Source organism: Vitis riparia, chromosome 7 (genome assembly GCF_004353265.1).
Source record: "Vitis riparia cultivar Riparia Gloire de Montpellier isolate 1030 chromosome 7, EGFV_Vit.rip_1.0, whole genome shotgun sequence".
NCBI classification, from domain to species: Eukaryota; Viridiplantae; Streptophyta; class Magnoliopsida; order Vitales; family Vitaceae; genus Vitis; species Vitis riparia.
Window position 1 is genome coordinate 17,486,424 of NC_048437.1, and position 25,042 is coordinate 17,511,465.

Consider the following 25,042-nt stretch of genomic DNA (forward strand, 5'->3'; position numbering starts at 1 on the left):
TACATAATGTTAGCTGTATATATTTGTACTTACCATAATTAAGTTGGTTCCTTTCTTGTAGGCTGATTCTTTGGGATAATATCTTCCTAATTTAAGATTCTCAATTGTATATATATGTGTATTATTCCTCTAATATATTGACAGTAATTTTCTCCAAATACCTTTGTTGAATTACATGTATAAAAGCAAACATGATCTTCTGTTTCCCATTAACGTTCGCGTTGAGCACACAAAGTATGTGTTGAAATTCCTCGTTCGCTACCAAGGACATGGTTAGGGTTTCAGTCTCCTTCGATTTCTCTACGCTGTGAAGCCGTCTGAGATGAACAACCGTTTGAAACGTGTGAGTCTCACGCGCCCTGAGAGTGACCTGGTAGTGTCACTGCCTTCGGAAGGGAGCGGAAAACACGGTGTCAGGATCGCCGGGTATCCGAAGTCCGACAACCGAAAGCTGAACGCGTGAAGCTCAGGCGCCCTGAGAAGTAGGATGCGTCAACTCACGTGTCGATGCATGGCAGCTTCTTTTGACCTCCGACCAGTTCCATTGGCGTCGCAATCCCGTTTTTCTGCCAGTGTGTGTGCGGTGATCTCGTTCTTGAGCTTCCAAGTCTTATCTTATTGGAATCTCTGTCGCCCTAATCATCAAGGCGAGCTCTCATCAACCCTCGAAAGCTTTGAACAACCCAACCCTTTGCTGTTGATTTTGCATTCCAATCTTGCCTCAAGTACTGCTCTTCTACCTTTCCCATCATCACCTTCGTCGCTACCTCCCATCAGACTGTTGATTGGCTTCAAAGAAAGCCTATTTTCCCATAAACCACTGGAGCCTAAACCTTGCCTCTCTTCGCCCTCACAAGGTGTTTCTATTACTATTTCTGTTTGGTCTACAAGAGGTACTTGTCTCTTTCTTTCTTCTTGTTGTGGTGAATTGCAATTTCTGGTCTGGGCTGCTCTTATCTGCGTGCAATTACTTTAGAGATTGAGTTTTATTGCCATGGAAGAGAATAAGAATTTTGTTGCTGATATAGTGCTTGTCGTGTCAAAAATAACTTAACACAAATTAAATGGGTCTAATTATATTGAATGGAACAAGACGATCAAATTTTATTTGAGAAGTGTTGCTAAAGATGACCATTTGACTGAGGAACCTCCTAATGATAATACTAGAAAACTTTGGATGCAAGATGATGCACGATTATTTCTACAGATTAAAAACTCTATTAATAGTGATATTGTTGGTCTGTTGAGTCATTGTGAATTTGTTAAAGAGCTAATGGAATATCTAGATTTTCTTTACTCTAGGAAAGGAAATGTATCTCGATGTATGATGTATGGAATGCCTTTCATTGTCCTGAGAAGGGGGCTAAATCCCTCACTGCATACTTTATGGACTTCAAGAAGATATATGAGGAATTGAATGCACTTATGCCTTTTAGTCCGGATGTTATAGTACAACAGGCTCAATGGGAACAGATGGTTGTTATGAGGTTCTTATTCGGTCTCCCATCTAAGTTTGAGACTACCAAAATCTCATATTCTTTTTGGTTTTGACATTGGTTCCCTTTAGGAAATGTTCAGTAGAGTTCTACGAACTGAGAATGTCTCGTCTTCTCAGCACACCAATGTTCTTGCTGCAAAAGGAGGAAATGCAGAGAATGCAAGGAAGGTGAGAACAGGGGCGGAAATAGGGCATTTGAAAATCATGGCAATGATTCAAGTACCATTGTGTGTTTTTACTGCCATGAGGTTGGGCATACCAAGAAAACTGCAAGAAATTGCAAAATCGGAATAAGAGAAATCAAACTGCTAATGTGCTACATCTGATACTGCTATATCTTTAGACTCCTCAGACAAGATCTCATAATGACACAGAAGAGTTTGGCTTAATATTCATAGTATCAGGAAGCACTGAAAACATCTACTCTTGTTAGTGCTCTAACAGAGTTAGGTAAAACGTGTCTTGTCTCCTCCTCAAACAAATGGATAATTGATTCAGGTGCCACAGATCATATGATAGTAATCATAAAACTTTCCCTACCTTCAGAACACATTTGGCTCCTCCTGTTACTATTGCTAATGGTTCCACCTATGAGATTAAACGGTCTGGGATTGTGAAACCAACATCTTCTATTACTTTATCTTTTGTGTTAAACTTACCAAATTTGGCCTTTAACTTAATCTCTATCAGTAAACTTACCAAAAATCTGAATTGTAGTGTCTCATTTTTCCCTGATCATTGTGTGTTTCAAGATCTTATGACGAAACAGACATTTGGTAAAGGACATGTATCTGATGGGCTCTATATTCTTGATGAGTGGGTACCTCGACCAATTGTTGTGTCAGTACTGCCTCTCTTGTTGAAGCTCATTGTCGATTAGGACATCCTTCTCTACCGGTGTTGAAGAAATTATGTCCTCGGTTTGATAATTTACCTTCATTAGATTGCGAGTCGTGTCATTTGCGAAGCATCATCGTAGTTCTTAGGCCCAAGGATTAATAAACGGGATGAGTCTTGTTTGAGTTAGTACATTCGATATTTTTTACCTTTGTGGATGATTTTTCTCGAATGACTTGGATTTATTTTATGAAGAATTGTTCAAAAGTATTTTCACATTTTTGTGCATTCTCTACTGAGATTAAAACCCAATATGATGTGTCTATGAAAATATTAAGAAGTGATAATGGAAAAGAATATGGTCTAACTCATTTCAGACTACATGAGTCACAATGGTATTCTTCATCAAACATCTTGTGTTGATACTCCTTCTCAAAATGGGGTTGCTGAAAGAAAAAACAGGCATTTATTTGAACTCCATTTTGAAACAGGAATTAAAGTAGTGGATCTTTTAGCTCCTTATCCCCGTGGAGGAAAAATTGGACTATTTGGGGGAGCTGGAGTGGGTAAAACAGTACTCATTATGGAATTGATCAACAACATTGCCAAAGCTCATGGGGGTGTATCTGTATTTGGCGGAGTAGGTGAACGTACTCGTGAAGGAAATGATCTTTACATGGAAATGAAAGAATCTGGAGTGATTAATGAAAAAAATATTTCAGAATCAAAAGTGGCTCTAGTCTACGGTCAGATGAATGAACCGCCGGGAGCTCGTATGAGAGTTGGTTTGACTGCCCTAACTATGGCGGAATATTTCCGAGATGTTAATGAACAAGACGTACTTCTATTTATCGACAATATCTTCCGTTTCGTCCAAGCAAGATCCGAAAGTATCTGCCTTATTGGACAGAATGCCTTCCTTTGTGGCTCGTGCACTCATGTTTCAAATGAAGGTTCCGAAACAATTTTGGGTTGATGGAGTTTCCACAACTTGTTTCTGATCAACCGTATGCCCACTATAGTGCTTAAAGGTGATATTCCGTACAAAGTAATAGATCCACAGAAATCACTCTTTCCAATTGAACCAATAATTTTTGGATGTACATTCTATGTTAAGATACAAGCCTTCTGTTATTAAACTTGATCCTAAGGCGTTAAAGGTGTGTTTTCTTAGGGTACTCAAGACTGCAAAAGGGCTATAGATGTTTCTCGACTAATCTCAATAAGTATCTAGTATCAATAGATGTTGTGTTTTCAGAAGACACATCCTTTTCTCTTCACCCACAAGTTCTGCAAGTGAGGGGGAGGATGAAGAATGGCTTGTGTATCAAGTGGTTAATTCAAAACCAACTGTTGGGCAATCAAGTATGGTTGATTCTGATGTGTCTCTTGCTCATTTGGGTACTGTTGTTGATGTTCCTCCTGCTCTAGTCAAACCACCAATTGTACAGGTGTACTATCGGCGCCCAGTGATAATAGATACATGTCCTGCACCAGCTCCTTTGTCATCTGATCCTTCAGTGATCTCAACCTTCCCATTAGCCTTCAAAAAGGTAAACAACAATGCAAATCTACCTATTCCACTGCTAACTTTGTGTCTTATGATCACCTGTCATCTTCCTCGAGTGTTTTTTTAGCCTTTATAGTTCTATTTCAGCACCTAAAACTATTACAAAGGCCCTGGATCATCCTGGTTGGAAGAATGCCATGCTTGAAGAAATCCGTGCATTGGAGGACAATCATACATGGAAACTTGTTAATTTGCCTCAAGGAAAGAAAGTTGTTGGCTGCAAGTGGGTCTTTGCGATAAAAGTTAATCCTGATGGCTCTGTGATAAGACTGAAAGCTAGGCTTGTAGCTAGAGGATATGCTCAAACATATGGAGTAGACTATTCTGATACTTTCTCTCCAGTTGCCAAACTGAATTTAGTTCGACTATTTATTTCTATTACTGCTTCCCAACAGTGGATGATACATCAGTTAGACATCAAGAATGCTTTTCTTCATGGTGATCTAGAAGAAGAAGTCTATATGGAGCAACCTCCTAGGTTTGCTGCTTAGGGGAGTATGGAAGGTTTGTTGTCTGAAAAAAGCTCTCTATGGATTGAAGCAGAGTCCCTGTGCTTGGTTTGGAAAATTTAGTAAGGAGATTCAAGCATTTGGCATGAACAAAAGCAAGAAAGATCATTACGTTTTCTACAAGAAATCAGCTGCTGGTATCATACTTCTTGTGGTTTATGTCGATGATATAGTTATTATAGGAAATGATCATATAGAATCTCTGATCTTAAGGCATTCATGCATTCCAGGTTTCATACAAAGGACTTGGGTGAACTGAAGTATTTCCTAGGAATAAAAGTATTAAGGAGCAAGAAAAGAATGTTCTTATCATAGAGGAAGTATGTGCTTCATCTGCTTGAAGAGACTGGTAAGATAGAAGCAAAGCCATGTACTACCCCGATGGTTCCTAATGTATAGCTTATGCCAGATGATGGAGATCCCTTCTACCACCTTGAGAGGTATCGGAGGATGGTTGGGAAGCTGAATTATCTCACTGTGATGCGACCAGATATTGCATATGCAGTAAGTGTTGTTAGTCAGTCACATCTACGCCTACAGTAAAGCATTGGGCAGCTTTAGAGCATATTTTGTGCTATCTGAAGAGGGCTTCTGGTCTAGGCATTTTATACAGTAGTCAGGGACACACTTGCATTGAGTGTTTTTCTGACGCGGATTGGGCAGGTACTAAGTTTGATAGAAGATCCACTACAGGTTAGTGTGTGTTCTTTGGTGGGAATCTAGTGGCTTGGAAAAGTAAGAAGCAAAGTGTTGTATCCCGTTCGAGTGCAGAATCTGAGTATAGGGCCATGGCACAGGCTACTTGTGAAATCATATGGATACATCAACTCTTATGTGAAGTGGGAATGAAGTGCACAATCCCAGTGAAGCTTTGGTCTGACAATCAAGCCGCTCTTCATATTGCTGCGAACCTAGTCTATCATGAAAGAACCAAACACATTGAGGTCGATTATCACTTCATTCGTGAAAAGATTGAGGAAAATCTAGTCTCTACTGGCTATGTGAAGACTGGAGAGAAACTTGAGGATATTTTTACAAGAGCTCTAAATGGAACTCGAGTTGAGTACTTTTGTAACAAGCTGGGCATGATCAACATCTATACTCCAGCTTGAGGAAGAGTGTTAGTTGTATATATCTGTACTTGCCATAATTAAGTTGTTTCCTTTCTTGTAGGCTGATTATTTGGGATAATACCTTCCTAATTTAAGACTCTCAATTGTATATATATGTGTATTATTCCTCTAATATATTGATATTAATTTTCTTCAAATACCTTTGTTGAATTACACATAACATTTTTAAGTAACATGGAATAATCAAGAGTTATAAGCAACAAATGATATCAAGAAAAATTATATACAACCACAGATCATCAAGAATCAAAACTAAAGATTTACATAAAAGTTTTAAATAATAGGGATTAATAAAGAGTTATAAGCAAAAAATGATTCCGAGAAAAATTATATACAATCATGGATCATCAAGAAGAAAACCAAATACTTCAATAAAATTTTCAAATAACATGGATTAATAAAGAAACGACAAATGATTTCAAGAAAAATTATTTACAATCATGAATCATCAAGAATCAAAACTAAAGACTTAAATAAAATTTTTAACTAACATGGATTAATCAAGAATTATAAACAACAAATGATTATTTCGAGAAGAAAAGCCCTCCACACGTAGGCATAATCATAAAATCTTGAAGAGGCTATTGAAGAAGCTACAACCCTAAAAACAACCATCCTCAAGAGTTTAGAATGAAAAGCATAATCATACAGATGATTCCACAAAAGAAGTCGTATAAAGCAAATGTTTACATCTAAACAGTGATAACTAAAAGTCTGAAAATGTTTACTAGTGATAGCTGCAAGCCTAGCATCCGTGATTTGGCGAGCATCCAGATTTAGCAATTTAAGGGATGTCAATCAACATAATTGTTTTAAACTACTATCAATTACTAATGTGAAGGTCAAATTTAAGCTCTCAAGTTTAGTCAATCATACAAGAAATGAAAACAACATAGCTAAGCCCATGCTTTGACATTAAAAGAAAAGAAGAAAACAAAGGGGATATCCCACCCACCCAACAACACCCACATTGACACACCAAAACACACACACACACATATACATAGAATAAAATAAATTGGTGGATTAAATTTCCACTAAATTGACTTTTTGTTTCATGAAGACAAACTATATCAACCCTTTAAGAAGCCTTAATAAACTTCCTTCACGCCATCTAAATTTTTTAGCATTCCAATATTTTTGCTCTCTTTTGAACTTTGAAAAGCATATTTTCTTCTTTCTCTTTAAATTTCCTTGAGCCTTCGTCCCCTTTATAGCATCCATCTTTTTAAAAAAGGCCATGATCTCTAGCTCAAACCCCTTGGTCGGCATTACCAAGAAGTTGTCAAAGGCTTCCAGTTCACTAGTTGGCCATCTTTCAAAGAAGGAAACTCCCTTTGGATCATTCCACAGCTCCTCACCTTCTTCCTTTACAACCAAAACCATTGGGCCTTCTTCTTCATGTTCCATGATAGCTTAGCAAGGGTAGAGGGTATGGGATTGGTTTGCTTAGCAATGATATTACTTAGCATTTTCTACACTATCTATATGCTTGAGTTTGTACCCTCCCTCTTTTGTTAGGTGCTTATTTATACATGTTTCTTTGCCTATCAAATAAATAAATCATTAAGACAATTTTCCTTCACTTTTCACTAGGACAAGAACAAATGGTTTGAGTAGAGTGGCCTTAATCCAATCCTTGTGCATTAATTCTTCCATATGTGCTAATTGGCATACATGTAGGTATAATATCAAATTCGGTTAAAAGCATATAAATTACTCAATACTAATCAAGGCTTCAAGCAACGGTTTACATGATCCCAACGAAAGTATACTCCTATTATCTAATTAAAAAATAGCTATCAGAAAATAACCTTTTACTTTATTTTAAAGCCCTTTTCCCTTTTTTTTATAAGGAAAAAAAATGCAATTTCAATAAAAAATATATTTTACTATTCTTTTTTGCTTATATCCCCCATTTATAGAGATAAAATTATTGTTAGATGGATAGACTAATACAATGTCTAATTCTTTTTTCCAATGAAAAAATTAAAGTTGAAATATCTATTAATACTACTACAAGTACTTGAAGAACCAAGTTATTACCCGTTAAAGGGTGAGATATATATATGGAAGTACCTTTTTTTATTTTATTATTGATATATGTTGTCATAGATTATCACAAATAAAAATTCTCTCAATCTAATTCAGGACCTTTCAATAAATTTTGACTCTAACCTACAAATATATCAAAAGAAACTAATAAATAAACATAATATTGTCCTGGTCCCTACATTTATTTGGTGCCCTCAAAGAGTTGTATGAAGTGAAAATCTTAATGTCTGGTTTTATTTTTTCATTAATCCAATTGTTGTTCACATGTTTTTGTTTTTGTTTTTATCAATAAATAGAAATGCATGGGAATTTAAGGCTTAAAACCTAGGACAAATTATTAAACATATGATATTTCATGCTTATCCAATTTGATATCTAGCTAGGCATGTTTTGACTAATCATATATGTTCTTGCATAACATAAATTGATGCATATGTCTAGTCCATATGAACGGTTAAGAAGAAAGAAATTGAAGATCAATTTAAATGGAGAAACCTTTGCTCTATAAAGTGTGTACACATGAACAATGCACAAATCTCACAAAAAAATTTAGATTTTGGAAAGAGATGGAACATGATTGAAATATTTTTCTACCTTCCAGTATAAGCCATAATCACAAACTAGACTCCCATTCCTATCTAGGAAACTTGGGTTGGAAGGTATCCTAAATTCACTTTTGAGTCAATTTATAAGTCCTTGATATTTTCCTATATATATATGTTCTTATAAAGTATTTTTCGATTATTATAAAAGATTTATTATGAGGTTTTTTCATGAGAATATGTTTATTTTATAGAAGAGTGCTCCCTACGACGGGAAATCGGGGAATCCCATCATGGGCGATCCGAGTTCTTATCATAATGCATAACTACTTAATAGGGGGATTCATTGCAAATACTAGCTTGACTCATTATTGCCGAGATAATGGCCTACTTCTTCACATCCATCGTGCAAAGCGGGACTCCCTCTTAGGCATCATCCGCTTTCAAGCTGAAGGAAGAAAGTCGGTGTTCATACGATAGTTGCTCACTGTAGCTGTAGGGGCAGGGCAACGAAGCTTCTAGTTGAGTGAAGAAGTTCAGTAGGGGGCTTCTCTTCTATTGAATCCAATCTCCGGCCTTTGAGAGAATGATAATAGAAGGAGAAGTTGTGAGAAAGGAAATTGATTTTAGAATGTAAGTTGTGAGAAAAAAGTCAAGACAGTACGATAGATAGTAGTGTCATTTTCTTCTGTTTAAAAATGTAAAGATCTCACTGATCTTAGAATCAAATGTCTTCTCTGGTATATGTAATTAACGATAAAGCCGAGAGACTTCCCAGGAGTGTGTAACCCACCACCATCTTAATAAAGACCCTAAAGGGAGATTGTTGTGATCACTTTTCTTGTGTGAATCTTTATTTCATATTTTAATTTCACAAAGAAAGGGGAAGAAAGCAAAAAGGATGAATACATATGAATCCACCAGTTACGACAAAGTGTACTTGCTGGAACCTCGAGCAACGACATTGGGATAGGACTGGGTTCCCCACTCTCTTCAGCCGAATTATGAGCGGGCAAGTTCAATGGGACGGGCACTTCCGTACTAGGAGATCTCCGTCTTATATCGTCGGCCTCCCAGAATGGACGGAGCAGATTCTATAGTTTCATCGGGAGACTTTGGATAACGCTGGCATTTATGGTGTTTTCTGAGTCGCACAAGGCACTATAAAATACTCTTATGTAATGAGAAAAATATGAAAGATATTTTGATTAAAAAAAGAGAGTCCTTTTTGGGTGTAATTGGGACATAAGGATTTTGAAAGTTTTCGGATTGGTATCTCCTTGAACAGTAGTATAAGTTCTTCATCTTCTTCCCTTATGGATGTAGACTTGAGGCCAAACCACATAAATCATTATGTGTTTTTATATTTGTTTGTGTATTGTCTTCTCCTTATTACTATTTGTGTTAGTTTTTCACAACAAATTGTTGTGTTAAAGAGCTACCTAAGATAAAAGCATTTAAATTCCATGCAAATAATCATAAATGGAGGGGGGAGAACGTACTTGTAAGCAAGAAGGAGAAATAATGCTTTACAACACACAAACTTTGCAAAACATGCAGACCAAAATAAATAAATAAATAAATTATTTCCCGATCTAAGAAATCAAAAAGGCACAAAAATAAAAATAAAAATGAAACTAAACGTAAGCATTTGAGGAGCTAAGATTGCAATTTGAGTCCAAGCATATGACATTAGGTAGTTACCAGAGGCAGATTACTAACCTGAGAGATGACAGAGTCCATTGCTTCAATTTCACTATCTCACAATTCCAAGCGTTTCAAGAGTGAGAGGTCTGAGCAAGGAAACAAAAAGTTAAAAGCATTAATTCATAGCAAAACTCGTAATTACAGATCCAAAAACAAGTATGAATATCCTCATGGTATACCTAGTAGCCATTGCTTCTTTAGCAAAGACCATTGATTGGAGCATGATTACCACAACCCACCAACTAAACAATATATCAATTCATCTTCATGAAATTCCAAAAATCTTTACATTCCACCGGTTCAATATGTTGACATTATCTTGAATGTACAATATACCAGTGACACATTATTCTCAATAGAATTTCTTAGAATTATCAAGATAATCTAAAACCAAATACCAAGTAATTTTTTTTCCTTTCATCTAAACCAAGAGTTCATTTATGCAAGCAGACTGGAAATTCTCCATTGAATTAAATGGTTAACAAATATATCAATATAAAATCTATTCTTACACTAGTGATACCGCACACAAACATAATCAATATTTCTAATGCAAGCTAAACCAAAATGATAAACATTCTTCAAGTAACTTCATATGACCATATTCCCAGACACAGAGGTATTTCATAAACAACTTCAGGAAATTGTATGCCTTGTATGTCGATCTATAGCTCTTACTCAACTTTAACAAAGACAGACTGTAAATACACCTTGTGGATTTCACAGAACAAGGTGCTCCCTTTGGAGAAAACTCCAGCTTTCTTGATCAAGTGTTATTAGACTTGGACAATCGAACATACAATCATAGAAAGAGAACTTATTCAGCACCTGTATCTCAGCAGATTTCTTATATTCTGGCTTAAGCTCCTAAGTTCCTTCATTAGATCCTCTTTCATTGTACACGCAGAGCTCATTGAGTATCTATTTCAAAAAAAAATTGCTTCTTCTTTTGTGATAAGCAAGCAAAAAGACATATTAACAACGCCTATCGAAAAAGGCACACCAGAGTACATGGCTTGTATAGAAGGGCATACTAGTACGCCATGTAATTGTCATTTTTAATACAAACATCAGGTGATAAGAATATTTATGTAAGGTAACCTATAAAAAAGTAATTAAGCCAGAATAATATGCCAATTCCAATGTTTATAAAACACCCAGGCAAATCCATTTTACCACTTAAAGAAGACAATTATCAAATGATCAGCCAATGTTTATATTGAAGGGAATTAAGCCGAATTTTCAACTTGTGAGAAACAAAAAAAAAATAGAGAAAATACACGTAAAAGAAAAACAATCACACGCACAAGACAGTATTTACGTGGTTCGGCAATTTGTCTACATTCACGGAGTTGTAGGGATATCACTCTTATTAGGGAAGAATACAGAGTAAACTTTTGGCTACAATATTTTCTCTCTATAAAACACAACAACAACACCACACTAAAAAACCCTAATTATAGAAAAACGGTTCCACAATGGGCTAAATGGGTCCAAAAAAATTTTCCCGGGGACAGCCAGGAGGCTTGTCCATGGAGCAAAGGCTTGGGCCGATAGGCCCAAGCTACAGCGCTCATAGACTAAGCCTTGGTAAATCTCCCATTAAAAAACCACGCAATATTATTCAGGTCGGGTCGTCAAACCGGATCAAATAAAACTAGGCTCCACAAAGCCTGACATATATTGCACTTTCATGAAACATTTCATCACAGGCAACTGACACGTTCCAAAGGAGAGCCATTAACTTAGAACAATTCTGCAATACCGAAGCAATCAAAAGACATCCTGCAGGTTGGTCCGTCTCCTGGACTAGCTGCTTTAAGGCCCAATTAGGTTGCCTTTCAAAAAGCCTGAACATAATATCTTCCAGTTCCCCACGATCCCTTCTAGTTCTTTTGATGTCAGATCCCTTAACTGGTGCAGTTTTCTTCTTATCTTGCCAGAGATGGTTGACCATAAATAATACATATTTGTTGCTCTTCGTAGGATATAGTCTTGGCAATTTTGGTAGTAAATAGAAAAATAAAAATAAAAAATAAGTAATTGAGAACACTCTTACATATTAAAATGATTAATAGGTTTAAGATTACTTAAAATATTATGTTACACATACAAATTATTAAGCTGGGGGTTCACTTGAATTAGGTAGCATGAAGCATGTGGGCCAGTCAGATCTAGTTCGGGAATTTCCAAATTAGCAGCATGTTTTATGTTTTAACTGAAGTAGCATGCATGAATAGTGCCAAGACAGAAGTTGAATACCTTAGAACTGGATGCAATCAGACCAACCATTCCGGGCATAGGCCTCATATGCACTCCAGTCATTATCAATCACCTTTTGAATAAATTAAAAAGAGAGAAAAAAAAAATCGACCATTATAATCATATGCAACAAAAAAAGGCCAAAGTAATAACAAAAGAAAAAAAAATGCAAGTGAGATGAGCTACCTGAATTTGTCTATTCTTAATCATAGATTTATTTGTCCTTTCACGGCACAATTTTCCATACTCAATATTTTCTTTGTGGGGCTTCGTGCCAAATTTATGCTCCACTTTCCCTTCCATTGCAACTCTACCTACAAAAGAATGCAATTTCCTTCCAAAGTTCTTGACAGATAAAAAACCATGTGGTGTTCTTTAATTTTAGGCTAAGCTCTCCATTCCTCAGTTGGACTCATATTCCATGGCATCTTTTTGTTGGATGTGACACCATTTGTTTGTGAACATCAACTGCACAGAGAAACCGTATCACTCTTTGCGATTTCTTTTTTCTTTTTTTTTTCTTTTTTTTTTATAAGAAACAATGATCGTGATGAAAGATTTACTACCATATCTTTATATTCTCAGTCAATTAACCAAGAAAGTTACAGAAACCATGAAGTAAGAACTTTTTGACTTATCTGAATAGGCAATTTTAAATTCATCACCTAGCATTTACAACCATGTAAAGGCAAGAAATATTAGCCACTCAGCAGAATGACGCCCTTTGAAAGCCGTTTGTGAATGACAAAACTCACAATTGCAAAATTAAATTTACTGGAAACATAGAGAAAATTGTTAAAAAGAACAATTATAAGATATCATAGAGAAATTTAGGTGGTGTTTGTTTTTTTTGCTTTTTGCTGAAAATCATTTAGTTTTAGAATTTAGGTTATTTGTTTTTTTACTTTTTCATGACTTATTATAAACTTTTTACTAATTAGAAAAAACCAAAATATGTAGCTTTTTCTAAATAGAAAAAATAACATAATGGTTTTTTTTTTACTTTTTAATACTTAATGGAAATAAAATACTACAAAAACAAACAACCTAATATTTAATACTTTTAAGTATTAAGGTTCTATTTAGAATTAAGTAAAAAAACAAACACCACCTTAGATAGCTATTAGGTTGCGCCAATATTACTGATGATGATGCGCCAATGATGGGAGAACTGATGATGTGGTCAATTGATGACAGTGCTTTAATCTGATCGATCCGGAGCTGCAATAATGGAGGTCTTCAAGGGCTGGTACATGATGGAATCCACTAATGCGCTGCTTCAGTTATGGAGGCTCCAATTGGTGCTATCTGTTGGCGAGAAGAAAATCAGATATCAAGTCAATGAAATTGTTGGTGAGTGATGATGGCTTGTTGTCCAGGTGCTGATGGAGATGGTGCGCCTTTTGTCCAGATATCAAGCTGATGCACTTGAAGATGAATGTTCAGATGATGATCCTCAAATGAAGCCTTGCTTATGAAGATCTGTCACCATCCAGATACAAAAGCTGCTGGTAGATGATGATCCGAAAAATAATAGACAGCTCGTTCTCCTATCCTCTTCAGAATGCTAAAAAAAAATCCCATTAAACCAAATGCGTGATGATCAAATCTGTGAATCTGCTGTGGATATGTTTTTGATGTCGATGTGATGCACCTTTTCCGAAAAATCAAGATTCAAACAATAAATTAATAAATAAATGATGATCAGATACGGATATGAGAGGATGGTGAAAACTAAAGTTGGATATCTGATTATAGAACCGAAAATGATCAAATCTCAGCCGGTGTGTCATGATCGTGATGAATTGCAGAGAATGATAATGGCGGTGATTATCAGTATCAAGAACTGGTCTGCGCGTTGCTTTGATGAGTTGTCGTTCTCAGTGCACTGGTGTAGATATGCAGAAGATGACTATAGAGAAGGCTTGTCTCCTCCAACTAATGGCGCGCCTGTGGAATGGGAAAACACAACCAAGCTTAATTTTATTACTAAGTATACAATATCTTGTAAATTAGTTTGCAATAATAATTAAATTGAATCATTAATCAAGAGTTATAAGCAATAAATGATTTCGAGGAAAAATTACATACAATCATGGATCATCACAAATCAAAACTAAATATTTAAATAAATCAAGAGTTATAGGAAACAAATGATTTCAAGAAAAATTTAATTTTTCAACAAATGATTTCAAGAAAAAATTAGTAATATCATGGATTATTACTAAGTATACAATATTTTGTAAATTAGTTTGTAATAATAATTAAATTGAGTCATTAATCAAGAATTATAAGAAACAAATTATTTCAAGAAAAAGTACATACAATCATGGATCATCACGAATCAAAACTAAAGATTTAAATAAAAATTTTCAATAACATAGATTAATCAAGAGTTATAGGAAACAAATAATTTCAAGAAAAATTATATACAGTCATGAATGATCACAAATCAAAACTAAAGATTTAAATAAAAATTTTAAATAACATGGATTAATCCGAAGTTATAAGCAACAAATGCAACAAATGATTTTGAGAAAAATTATATATAGTCATGGATCACCAAGAATAAAAATTAAATACTTCAATAAAAATTTTACATAACGCGGATTAATCAAGAATTATAAGCAACAAATGATTTCGAGATAAATTATGTATAGTCATGCATCATCAAGAGTCAAAACTAAAGATTTAAATAAATTTTTTAAATAACATGGATTAATCAAGGATTATAAAAAACAAATGATTTCAAGAAAAATCATATTGTCATGGATCACCAAGAATCAAAGCTAAAGATTTAGATAAAAATTTTAAATAACATGGATTAATCAAGAGTTATAACCAACAAATGATTATTTAATCAAGCATCATCAAGAATCAAAAATAAAGATTTAAATAAAAATTTTAAATAACATGGATTAATCAAGAATTATAAAAATAAAATAAAAAACAAATGATTTCAAGAAAAATTATATTGTCATGGATCACCAAGAATCAAAGCTAAAGATTTAGATAAAAATTTTTAAATAACATGGATTAATCAAGATTTATAACCAACAAATGATTATTTAATCATACATCATCGAGAATCAATAATAAAATTTTTAACTAACATGGAATAATCAAGAATTATAAACAACAAAAGATTTAAATAAAAATTTTAAATAACATGAATTAATCAAGAATTATAAACAACAAATGATTTTGAGAAAAAGCATATAGTCATGGATCATCAAGAATCGAAACTAAAGATTTAAATATAATTTTTAACTAACATGGATTAATCAAGAATTATAAGCAACAAATGATTATTTCAAGAAAAACTATACACCGTCAGGAATTATCAAGAATTAAAACTAAAAATTTGAATATAATTTTTAATTAACATGGATTAATCAAGAATTATAAGCAGCAAATCATTACTTAAAAAATTATACACAATCATGGATCATCAAGAATTAAAACCAAAGATTTAAGTAAAATTCATAAGTAACATGGATTAATCTAGAATTATAAACAAAAAAATGATTTTGAGAAAAATTATAGTCATGGATCGTCAAGATTCAAAACTAAATATTTAAATAAAATTTTTAACTAACATGAATTAATAAAGAATTATAAGCATCAAATGATTATTTTAAGAAAATTATACATAGTTAGTGATCATCAAGAATCAAAACTAAAGATGTGAATAAATTTTTTAACTAACATGGATTAATCAAGAATTATAAGCAACAAATGATATCGTGAAAAATTATATATAGTCGTAGATCATCAAGAGTCAAAACTAAAGACTTAAATAAAATTTTCAACTAACATGGATTAATCAAATGTTATAAATAGAAAATGATTTCGAGATAAATTATATAGTCATAGATCATCAAAAATCAAAGTTAAAGATTTAAATAAAATTTTAAATAAACATGGATTAATCAAGAGTTATAAACAACAAATGATTCCAAGAAAAATTATATAGTCGTGGAACATCAAGTACCAAAACTAAAGATTTTATTAAAAAAATTTAACAACGTGAATTAATCAAGAGTTATAAGCAAGAAATGACTTCAAGAAAAATTATATACAGTCATGGATAATCAAGAATCAAAACTAAAGATTGAAATAAAATTTTAAACTAACATGACAACAAATGATTTCGAGAAAAATTATAACGTCGTGGATCATGAAGAATCAAAACTAAAGACTTAAATACAATTTTGAATTAACACAGATTAATCAAGAATTATATAGAGAAAATGATTTTGAGAAAAATTATATACAGTCATGGATCATCAAGAATCAAAACTAAAGATTTAAATAAAAATTTTAACTAACATGGTTTAATCAAGAATAATAAGCAACAAATGATAAATTCAAGAAAAATTATACACCAACTTCATTGGATGATTCAATTGATGTTGGAGTTGTTGCTTCTGCTTCTTGATCTATAACCACTGTTTCAATACCTTCCACAACTTCTTCTTCACTCTCAGAGAAAGCATCTTCACCTTCAACACTATCTTCCCAGACCAGTATATCACGCTTCACTTCTTCAACTGTCCTCCCCCAATTCCAGCCTTTATCCTCTTCGAAACTCACATCTCTGCTCACTATAATTCTTCTAGTAGTTGGATCAAACAACCGATAAGCTTTAGATTCATGACTTACTCCAAGTAAGACGCACTGAAGACTTTTGTCATCCAGCTTTGTTCTCTTCTGAACTGGCACATGTACATGAGCTAGGCACCCAAAAACCCTAAAGTAGTCCACTTTGGGTTTAACTCCACTCCACATCTCTTCTGGGGTCTTGTCTTTCACTACTAATGTCGGACTCCTGTTGAGAACATGCACTGTCCATCTTGCAGCTTCTGGCCAGAATGCTTTTGGCACTTGTTTGTCACAAAGCATGCACCAAACCATATTCATGATAGTTCGATTTTTGCGTTCAGCTACCCCATTTTGTTGTGGGGTATAAGATGTTGTTAGCTACCTGCTTATACCATTGATTCTACAAAACTCATTAAACTCATTGGAGGTGAATTCTCCTCCTCTATCAGTGTGTAAACAACAGATAAGTGCACCTAACTCCTTCTCAACCAAGCTCTTATAGTTTTTGAAAATTGTAAATGCTTCAAACTTTGCAACCAAAAAATATATCCACACCTTTCTACTAAAATCATCGATAAAGGTTATAATATACCTTTTGTTACTGTTGGATTCAGGAGTAATAGGGCCGCAGATATCAGCATGAACGAGCTGCAATTTTCGGGAAGCTCTCCACCGACTCTTCTTTGAAATAGCATTTCTGTGTTGCTTTCCCACAAAGCATTCATTGCAAGCTATAGTTGACGCTCTGAGAAGTGGTAGACCCTTCACCATCTCTTTGTGTTGCAAAGTCCTCAACCCTTTGTAACTCAAATGCCCAAACCTACGGTGCCACAACTTTGAATTATCTTATGTGACTGTTTGCAGGCATGTCGAGGTCTCAAGCACCACATTAGCCAATAATACAAACATCTGATTTGTTGTCATCTTTGTCTGCATAATCAATCCTCTTCTAGGGTGGTATAACTTGCATTCCCCATTTTGTATAATTATAGCTAAACCCTTTTCTTGAAGTTGGCCTATACTCAGCAAATTATTCTTCAAAGCAGGAACATAGTAAACATCAGTGACTACCTAAGTTGAGCCATTAATCTCGTGTCGGATGTTGCCTTTGCCCATCACTCCCATCCTTGTATTATTGTCGAGCTTCACTGAGTGCCTGAAAACCTCATCAATGTTAGAGAACCACTGCTTATTCCCACACATGTGATTGCTGCAACCCGAGTCGAGAAACCACACATCTTCTCATTTCAAGTTTTTGACTTCATCATACGACATGAGGAGCATCTCTTCTTCTTCATCGAACTCAGCATAGTTTGCACTCTTCTCCCAACTAAGGCATTCATATTGGAAGTGCCCTAGTTTATGGCATTTAAAACACTCCACTGTGGCCTTGTTTGCAAAGTATCTTCCTCTGCCTCTCCCGCGGCCTCAAACAAAACTTCGACCTCTGCCTCTTCCTTCATACCTTTCTCCATACGAAACCTTTAAAACTTGTTCATCCCTTGCATTTCCACTATGACAATTCATTCTCTGTTCATGAACCAAAAGGCTGCTTTGAAGCTCGTCAATGGTCATTGTGTCCACATTATTGGACTCTTCTATTGAGCATACCACATAGTCAAACTTGGAAGTCATCGATCTCAAGATTTTCTCCACAATCACGTTCTGCCCCATTATTTCTTCATGTGCTTTCATCTTGTTTGCAATAGTCAAAACTCTGGCAAAGTACTCATCAACCTTCTCACCCTCTTTCATCTGTAGGATCTCAAACTCTTTTCTAAGAGCTTGTAGTTGAGCTCGTTTAACTCTGGTGGAGCCCAGATACTTCTGCCTCATTGAATCCCATATACTCTTTGCTGTGCTCTTGTCAAGAATTGTCTCCATAATGGTCCTATCAATCGATTGAAATAGGTAGTTCTTGATCTTCATATCCTTTAGCCTTGCCTCTTCAACTTCATTTCTTTGTGCTTGAGTAGGCATTGATCCTCCGGCTATTGAAGGAATCCCATTCTCTACTATGCTCCAATACTCCTTTGAATGGAGAAAATTCTCCATTAACATGGCCCAATGGTCATAATAACCATCAAACCTTGGAACTGCCGGTTGAGCAAAGTTTTCTGTTGCCATGTTCACTCACTCCACCTTCCTTTCTTTTTTATTCTCTCTTCTCACACTCTATAAAAAATTTGAGTTGCTTTTTCCGATAGGATTCCATCGGGAATCGGGAAAAGGCAAAGGGCACAGTATTTAGGAGCTTATTAATACAATACTTGCTGTCGTTAGGGCTGTCTTTCCGGGACTGTCCGCTTTCAAACTTAGACTATACTAAACGTGAATTTAGAGTACGAGTTTGATATAAAGCTGCTATGATTAAGATAAACATCTAGTCGAGGCTTGCCAGATCCATGGACCCATTCAAAAGGCGCCCCGGCTGCTTATTTACACCCCCTAGTCAAACCATGGCCATTCAGAGGATGGGCAGTTGACTTGATTGGCAAAATTTATCCGCCATCAAGTAAGCAACATACATTTATACTTGTTGCGATTGATTATTTCACCAAGTGGGCGGAAGCCATCCCTTTAAAAAATGTGAATCAAGAGGTAGTCATCAAAGTCTTGAAAGAAAACATTATTAGGGATATCAAGAATCAAAACTAAAGGTTTAAATAAAATTTTCAACTGAAATGGATAAATGAAGAATTATAAGCAACAGATGATTTCATGAAAAATTATATACAGTCGTCGATCATGAAGGGTCAAAACTAAAGATTTAAATAAAATTTTCAAGTAACATGGATTAATCAAGAGTTATAAACAGTAAATGATTTTGAGAAAAATTACATACAGTCATGGATCATCAAGAATAAAAACTAATTACTTGAATACAATTTTTAACTAGTATGGATTAATCAAGAATTATAAACAACAAATGATTTTAAGACAAATTATATATGGTCATGGATCATCAAGATTTAATACTAAAGATTTAAATAAAATTTGTAACTAACATGGATTACTCAAGAGTTATATGCAACAAATGACTATTTCAAGACAAATTATAAATAGTCAAGGATCATAAAAAAATCAAAACTAAATATTTAAATAAAATTTTTCACTAGAATGGATTAATCAAGAATTATAAGCAACAAATGATTTCCAAAAAAAAAAATTATATGCAGCCATGGATCATCAAGAGTCAAAACTAAAGATTTAAACAAAAGTTTTAACTAACAAGGATTCACCAAGAGTTATAAGCAACAAATGATTTAAAGAAAAGTTATACACAATCAAGGATTATCAAAAATCAAAACTAAAGATTTAAATTACATGGATTAATAGAGAATTATAAGCAATAAATGATTTCGAGAAAAATTATATACAATTGTGGATTACCAAGAATCAAAACTGAAGATTTAAATAAAATTTTTAAACAACATGGATTAATCAAGAGTTATAAGCAACAACTGATTCCGAGAATAATTACAAATAGTTATAGATCATCAAGAATCAAAACTAAAGATTTAAATAAAATTTTAAACTAACATGGATTAATCATGTTTCATAAATAACAAATGGTTTTTGGAAAAATTATATGCAGACATGGTTCTTCAAAAACCGAAACTAAAGACTTAAATACAATTTTTAACTAACATGGATTAATCAAGAATTATTAACAAGAAATAATTTCAAGAAAAATTATGTAGTCATGGATCATCAAAAATAAAAACTAAAGATTTAAATAAAATTTCCAGCTAAAATGGATTAATAAAAAATTATAAGCAACTGATTTTGAGAAAAACTATATATAGTCATTGATCATCAATAATCAAAACCGAAGATTTAAATAAAATTTTCAACTAACATGGATTAATTAGGAGCTATATGCAACAAATGATTTCAAGAAAAATTATAAATAGTCAAGGATCATCAAGAATCAAAACTAAAGATTTAAATAAAAAATTTAACTAACATGGATAATTAGGATTTATAAACAACAAATGATTTTGAGAAATATTGTATTGTCATGGATCATCAAGAATCAAAACTAAAGATTTAAATTAAATTTTAAATTAACATGGATTAATCAAGGTTATAAGCAACAAATGGTTTTGAGAAAAATTATATATAGTCGAAGATATTCAAGAGTTAAAACTAAAGATTTAAATAAAAATTTTAACTAGCATGGATTAATCAAGATTTATAAGCATCAAATGATTATTTCAAGAAAAATTATAAAATTAAAAAAAAAAAAAAAAAACTAAAGATTTCAATAAAATTAAAAAAAAAAAAAAAAAAAAAAAAAGATTAACATGGATTAATGAAGAATTATAAACAATAGATAATTTCGAGAAAAATTATATACAGTCATGGATCATCAAAAATCAAAACTAAAGACTTAAATAAAATTTTAAACTAACATTGAGTAAACCAAAGTTATAAACAACAAATGATTTTGAGAATAGTTATATACATTCATGGATCATCAAGAGTTAAAACTAAAGATATAAATAAAAATTTTAACTAACATGAATTAGTCAAGAGTTATAAGCATCAAATGATTATTTCAAGAAAAATTATACACAGTCAAGGTTCATCAAGAATCAAAACTAAAGCTTTAAATAAAAATTTTAACTAACATGGATTAATCAAAAGTTATAAGCAACAAATGATTTCAAGAAAAATTATATATAGTCATGGATCATCAAGAGTGAAAACTAGAGATTTGAACAAAATTTTTAACATACATGGATTTATCAAGAGATATAAACAACAAATGATTTCAAGAAGAATTATACACATTCAGAGATCATAGAGAATCAAAACTAAAGATTTAAATAAAATTTTTAAATACCATGGATAAATCAAGAGTTATAAGCAATAAATAATTTCGAGAAAAATTAAATACCATCATGGATCATCAAGAATCAAAACTAAAGATTTAGATCAAATTTTAAACTAACATGGATTAATCAAGAGTTATAAACAACAAATGATTTGAGAAAAATTATATTGTCATGGATCATCAAGAATCAAAACTAAAGACTTAAATACAATTTTTAACTTACATGGATTAATTGCGAATTATAAACAACAAAAGATTTTGTGAGAAATTACATACAGTCATGGATCATCAAAAATGAAAACTAAAGATTTTAATAAATTTTTTTAACTAACATGGATTAATCAAGAATCATAGACAACAAATGATTTTTTGAAAAATTACATAGTCATGGATCATCAAGAATCAAAACTAAAGATCTAAAGAAAAATTTTAACTAACATGGATTAATCAAGAATTTTAAGCAACAAATGATTTTGAGAAAAATTACATATAGAATACCTCCAAAATTTTGTGATTCCCCTCTCTTAAAAAATTGGTGATCATCTGCTTCTAAAAGTTGTCCACTTCACCTGTGCGTGTTCTCATTTTCTAGAAACCCTTCAAATGCAGTCACAAATCACCCCCCTTGAATCCTGTGTTGCTCGTGAATTTTTCCTTGACTGATATGTTGGAAAATTTTTATATGGGCTAACATTAATTGAATAATTTGTATTTGCAAAAATGGGTTAATGGATAGTCTATTCTATAATGAGCCCAATTAACTAGTGATCACATTTTGGATTGGGTTTTGCATCTTTTGAGTAGAAGCTCAGTTGAGTGGCAAGTGTAGGCTATGGGTCTCATTGAAGCCCATTATGGGAGGGCCCAATGAAAATCCAATTTGAGTTATGCTAAGTCCCCTCTCTAATCTAGATAAAAAGGGTTTTTCTGTGTTCCCATAGAGCCACCATAGCTATTATCAAGATCATAGAGAGGAAGACTTGGTTACAACAATCAATCACGTTTTTTTATCATGGCTCAAATAGGTATGTTCTTTATAGTGATTTCTTATTGTTAGTATCCTTTAATCATGTATGATTAATTTATGTGATTATGTAAATATTTTTACATGTGGTATCAGAGCCTGATTTACATGATTTAAGATCTACATTTGGAAATCGAAAATAAAATTTTTAGTTTCTTATTTTTTTTCTTTTTGAAGCCGAATCTGTGATCCATGAATGTGTATGTTTTTTTTTAGTTTCTTTTGATTGTGAAACTTTAGGCCTTTTGTTCCTCTTGTCACAAGCTTCAAATTGATATATCATATGTACAATTTCGTTGTTTAAATTGAGAGTAATTAAGTTTTTAAATTTTCGGAATTTTCTTGTTTAAAGATTCAAGAAAAATTTTATTTGTTCAAATTATTGTGTTTTACTCAAATTAAACTCTTAGATTTTGTTGTTTACATATATTATAGTTGATATGTAGCATCAATTTCAATTTTTTTGCTCAATTTGGTGAAAATTGAAAATTCGAAAATATGGGTATGAACCCTAGAAAATTCATTTTTAAAAAAAAAAAAAAAAATTGAGCAAGATTGAGAAGTTTTTTTGTTTAATTAATTGTTGTAGAGAGATTTCTTATATTGTTAAGATAAAAATACATGTAAAATGAGGCCGAAATAGGTGTTAAAATAGAGTTTTTCAATCTTGGCTATGGAGGTATGAAAAATCGAATTTTGTTAATCAATTATAGAGATCTTTAAGTTGTTTTTTGGATGATTAAATGTCCTAGAATTGTTAGAAACAACCTAAAGTTTAAAACCCCTCAAGATCCCGATCAAAAAAACCTTTTTTTTCAATTGTTTGTAATCTGGGTTGCAACCGGGTCATTTGACCCGTATTGCAGAATTTTGGACCCAATGCTGGAGGTCGAAGATGACCTCCAGCACATGCCACACGTGCCACATGTGTCACACGTTCCCCACTCGTTGGTCAAGTGTGTGAGGCGCGTGTAACCTCATCCAATGTCCGTTTTGAGCCCCGTTTTTTTCTGTGCGTTCGTTTTTTTGTAATCTATTTTTCTGGATATATTATTTTATTTTTTGGGGATCAAAAATATTTATTAAATAATTATTACTTATTTATGTGATTTAATTAGCTTAAAATTATTTTTTTGGTATGATTTTCTATTGAGAATTTACCAGAAATTATGCTAATATATATGGAATAAGAGTGTAGTACTCACTCTCTCTAGATTGAAACTTTTTCATGCATACTCTCCTACTTGGTCTAAATCACATAAACTAGTTAAATAATTAGTTTAAAGTGTAATAAAAAAAATTGTTGTTCAAATTCTTGCAACTATAATTGATCATATGCATATATATCGCTAATATGCACTATTGTTGTTGGGCAATTTTTTTTAATTTACCCAATTTCGGAACGTTGCATGTGAATTGTTGAGGTTATTTCACCAAAGTGATTTAACCATCAAAATTTGCAAGTTTATGAGTTCCTATTTTGTTGATGGGGAAAATTTTAGATTAATCTGTACAATCACCTGCCCAAAGGGGGTTATTGTGCAAATTAATTTAACAACATGAGGATATTGAATGAGATAAATAATTTGATAAATTTATTTGCCCAAAGGAAATAAATTTTAATGAATTATTTGTTGATCTTCATGCTTAGAGAATAGTTGTTTATTGTGGACTCTGCCCAAAGGGGAGTTTATGATAGTACAATTGATTCTTGTATTGTATTACTTATGATTATTTAAGTTTTTTTTACCTATTGCCCATAATTGATCTAGTTGCAAAATTTTGTCAATCATTTTCCTTTGCTGTGAACAACAATAATGCTATAATTGAAATTTTAAGTGGGTCGAACTATAAGAGATGGAGATCAGACATAGAGTTTGTTTTAGGAATGATGGACTTGGACATGGCTCTACGTGAAGATGAACCTCCTAAGCCTACTAATGAAAGCACTGAAGCTATGAGAGCTCATTATGCGAAATGGGAAAGATCGAACCGTTTGAGTCTTATTTCAATCAAGAGGTCCATTTCTGAGCATCTCCTTGGAGGAATACCTGAGAGCAACAATGCTAAGGAATTTCTCATTGCTGTGGCAAATAGATACCAAACATCTGACAATGCTGAAGCTGGGCATTTTATGGATGAATTGATGAATATGAGGTATGATGATTTGAAAGGGGTTCATGAGTATATCCTAAAAATGGTGCATCTTCAGACTAGATTGAAAGCACTAGACATTCCCATTCCCGATAAGTTTATTATTCATCAAGCCCTCAATACTCTGTCATCTTCTTTTAGCCAAATCAAGACTGCATACAATACCCTGAATCAGTCTTGGGGTATGAATGACGTGATCAGTGTGTGGCTGAGGAAGAAAAGCTGAAAAGAGAAAAGAATGAATCTGCTCATCTCGTTGCTCTTGGAAAATCGAATAATTAAAAAAGAGTTGAAAAGACTAGA

General features: G+C 33.2%; 2 protein-coding genes and 1 pseudogene across 2 annotated transcripts; 1 reads left to right on the forward strand and 2 right to left on the reverse strand.

Moving 5' to 3' along the window:
* The first annotated feature begins 2,717 nt into the window (after positions 1-2,717).
* Positions 2,718-3,311, forward strand: LOC117918106 (ATP synthase subunit beta, chloroplastic-like). Its single transcript, XM_034834631.1, has one exon. The coding sequence runs from the start codon at positions 2,718-2,720 to the stop codon at positions 3,309-3,311; it is 594 nt and encodes a 197-aa protein (XP_034690522.1).
* Positions 3,312-9,905: 6,594 nt separating this feature from the next.
* LOC117918107 lies at positions 9,906-12,416 on the reverse strand (annotated as a pseudogene).
* Positions 12,417-17,960: 5,544 nt separating this feature from the next.
* On the reverse strand, positions 17,961-18,845 carry LOC117918108. The gene is made up of 2 exons (XM_034834632.1): positions 18,184-18,845; positions 17,961-18,048 (listed from the first exon to the last, which is right to left on the reverse strand). The coding sequence occupies exons 1-2, from the start codon at positions 18,843-18,845 to the stop codon at positions 17,961-17,963; spliced, it is 750 nt and encodes a 249-aa protein (XP_034690523.1).
* Between the last annotated feature and the right edge of the window lie 6,197 nt (positions 18,846-25,042).

Coding starts and splice junctions, on each gene's coding strand:
- LOC117918108 (XM_034834632.1), bottom strand. CDS start 18,845: ATGGCAACAGAAAACTTTGCTCAACCGGCAGTTCCAAGGTTTGATGGT. Junction 18,049..18,183: donor AAGGTTTCGTATGGAGAAAG/GTATGAAGGAAG, acceptor TGAATGCCTTAG/TTGGGAGAAGAGTGCAAACT.
- LOC117918106 (XM_034834631.1), top strand. CDS start 2,718: ATGAGTCACAATGGTATTCTTCATCAAACATCTTGTGTTGATACTCCT.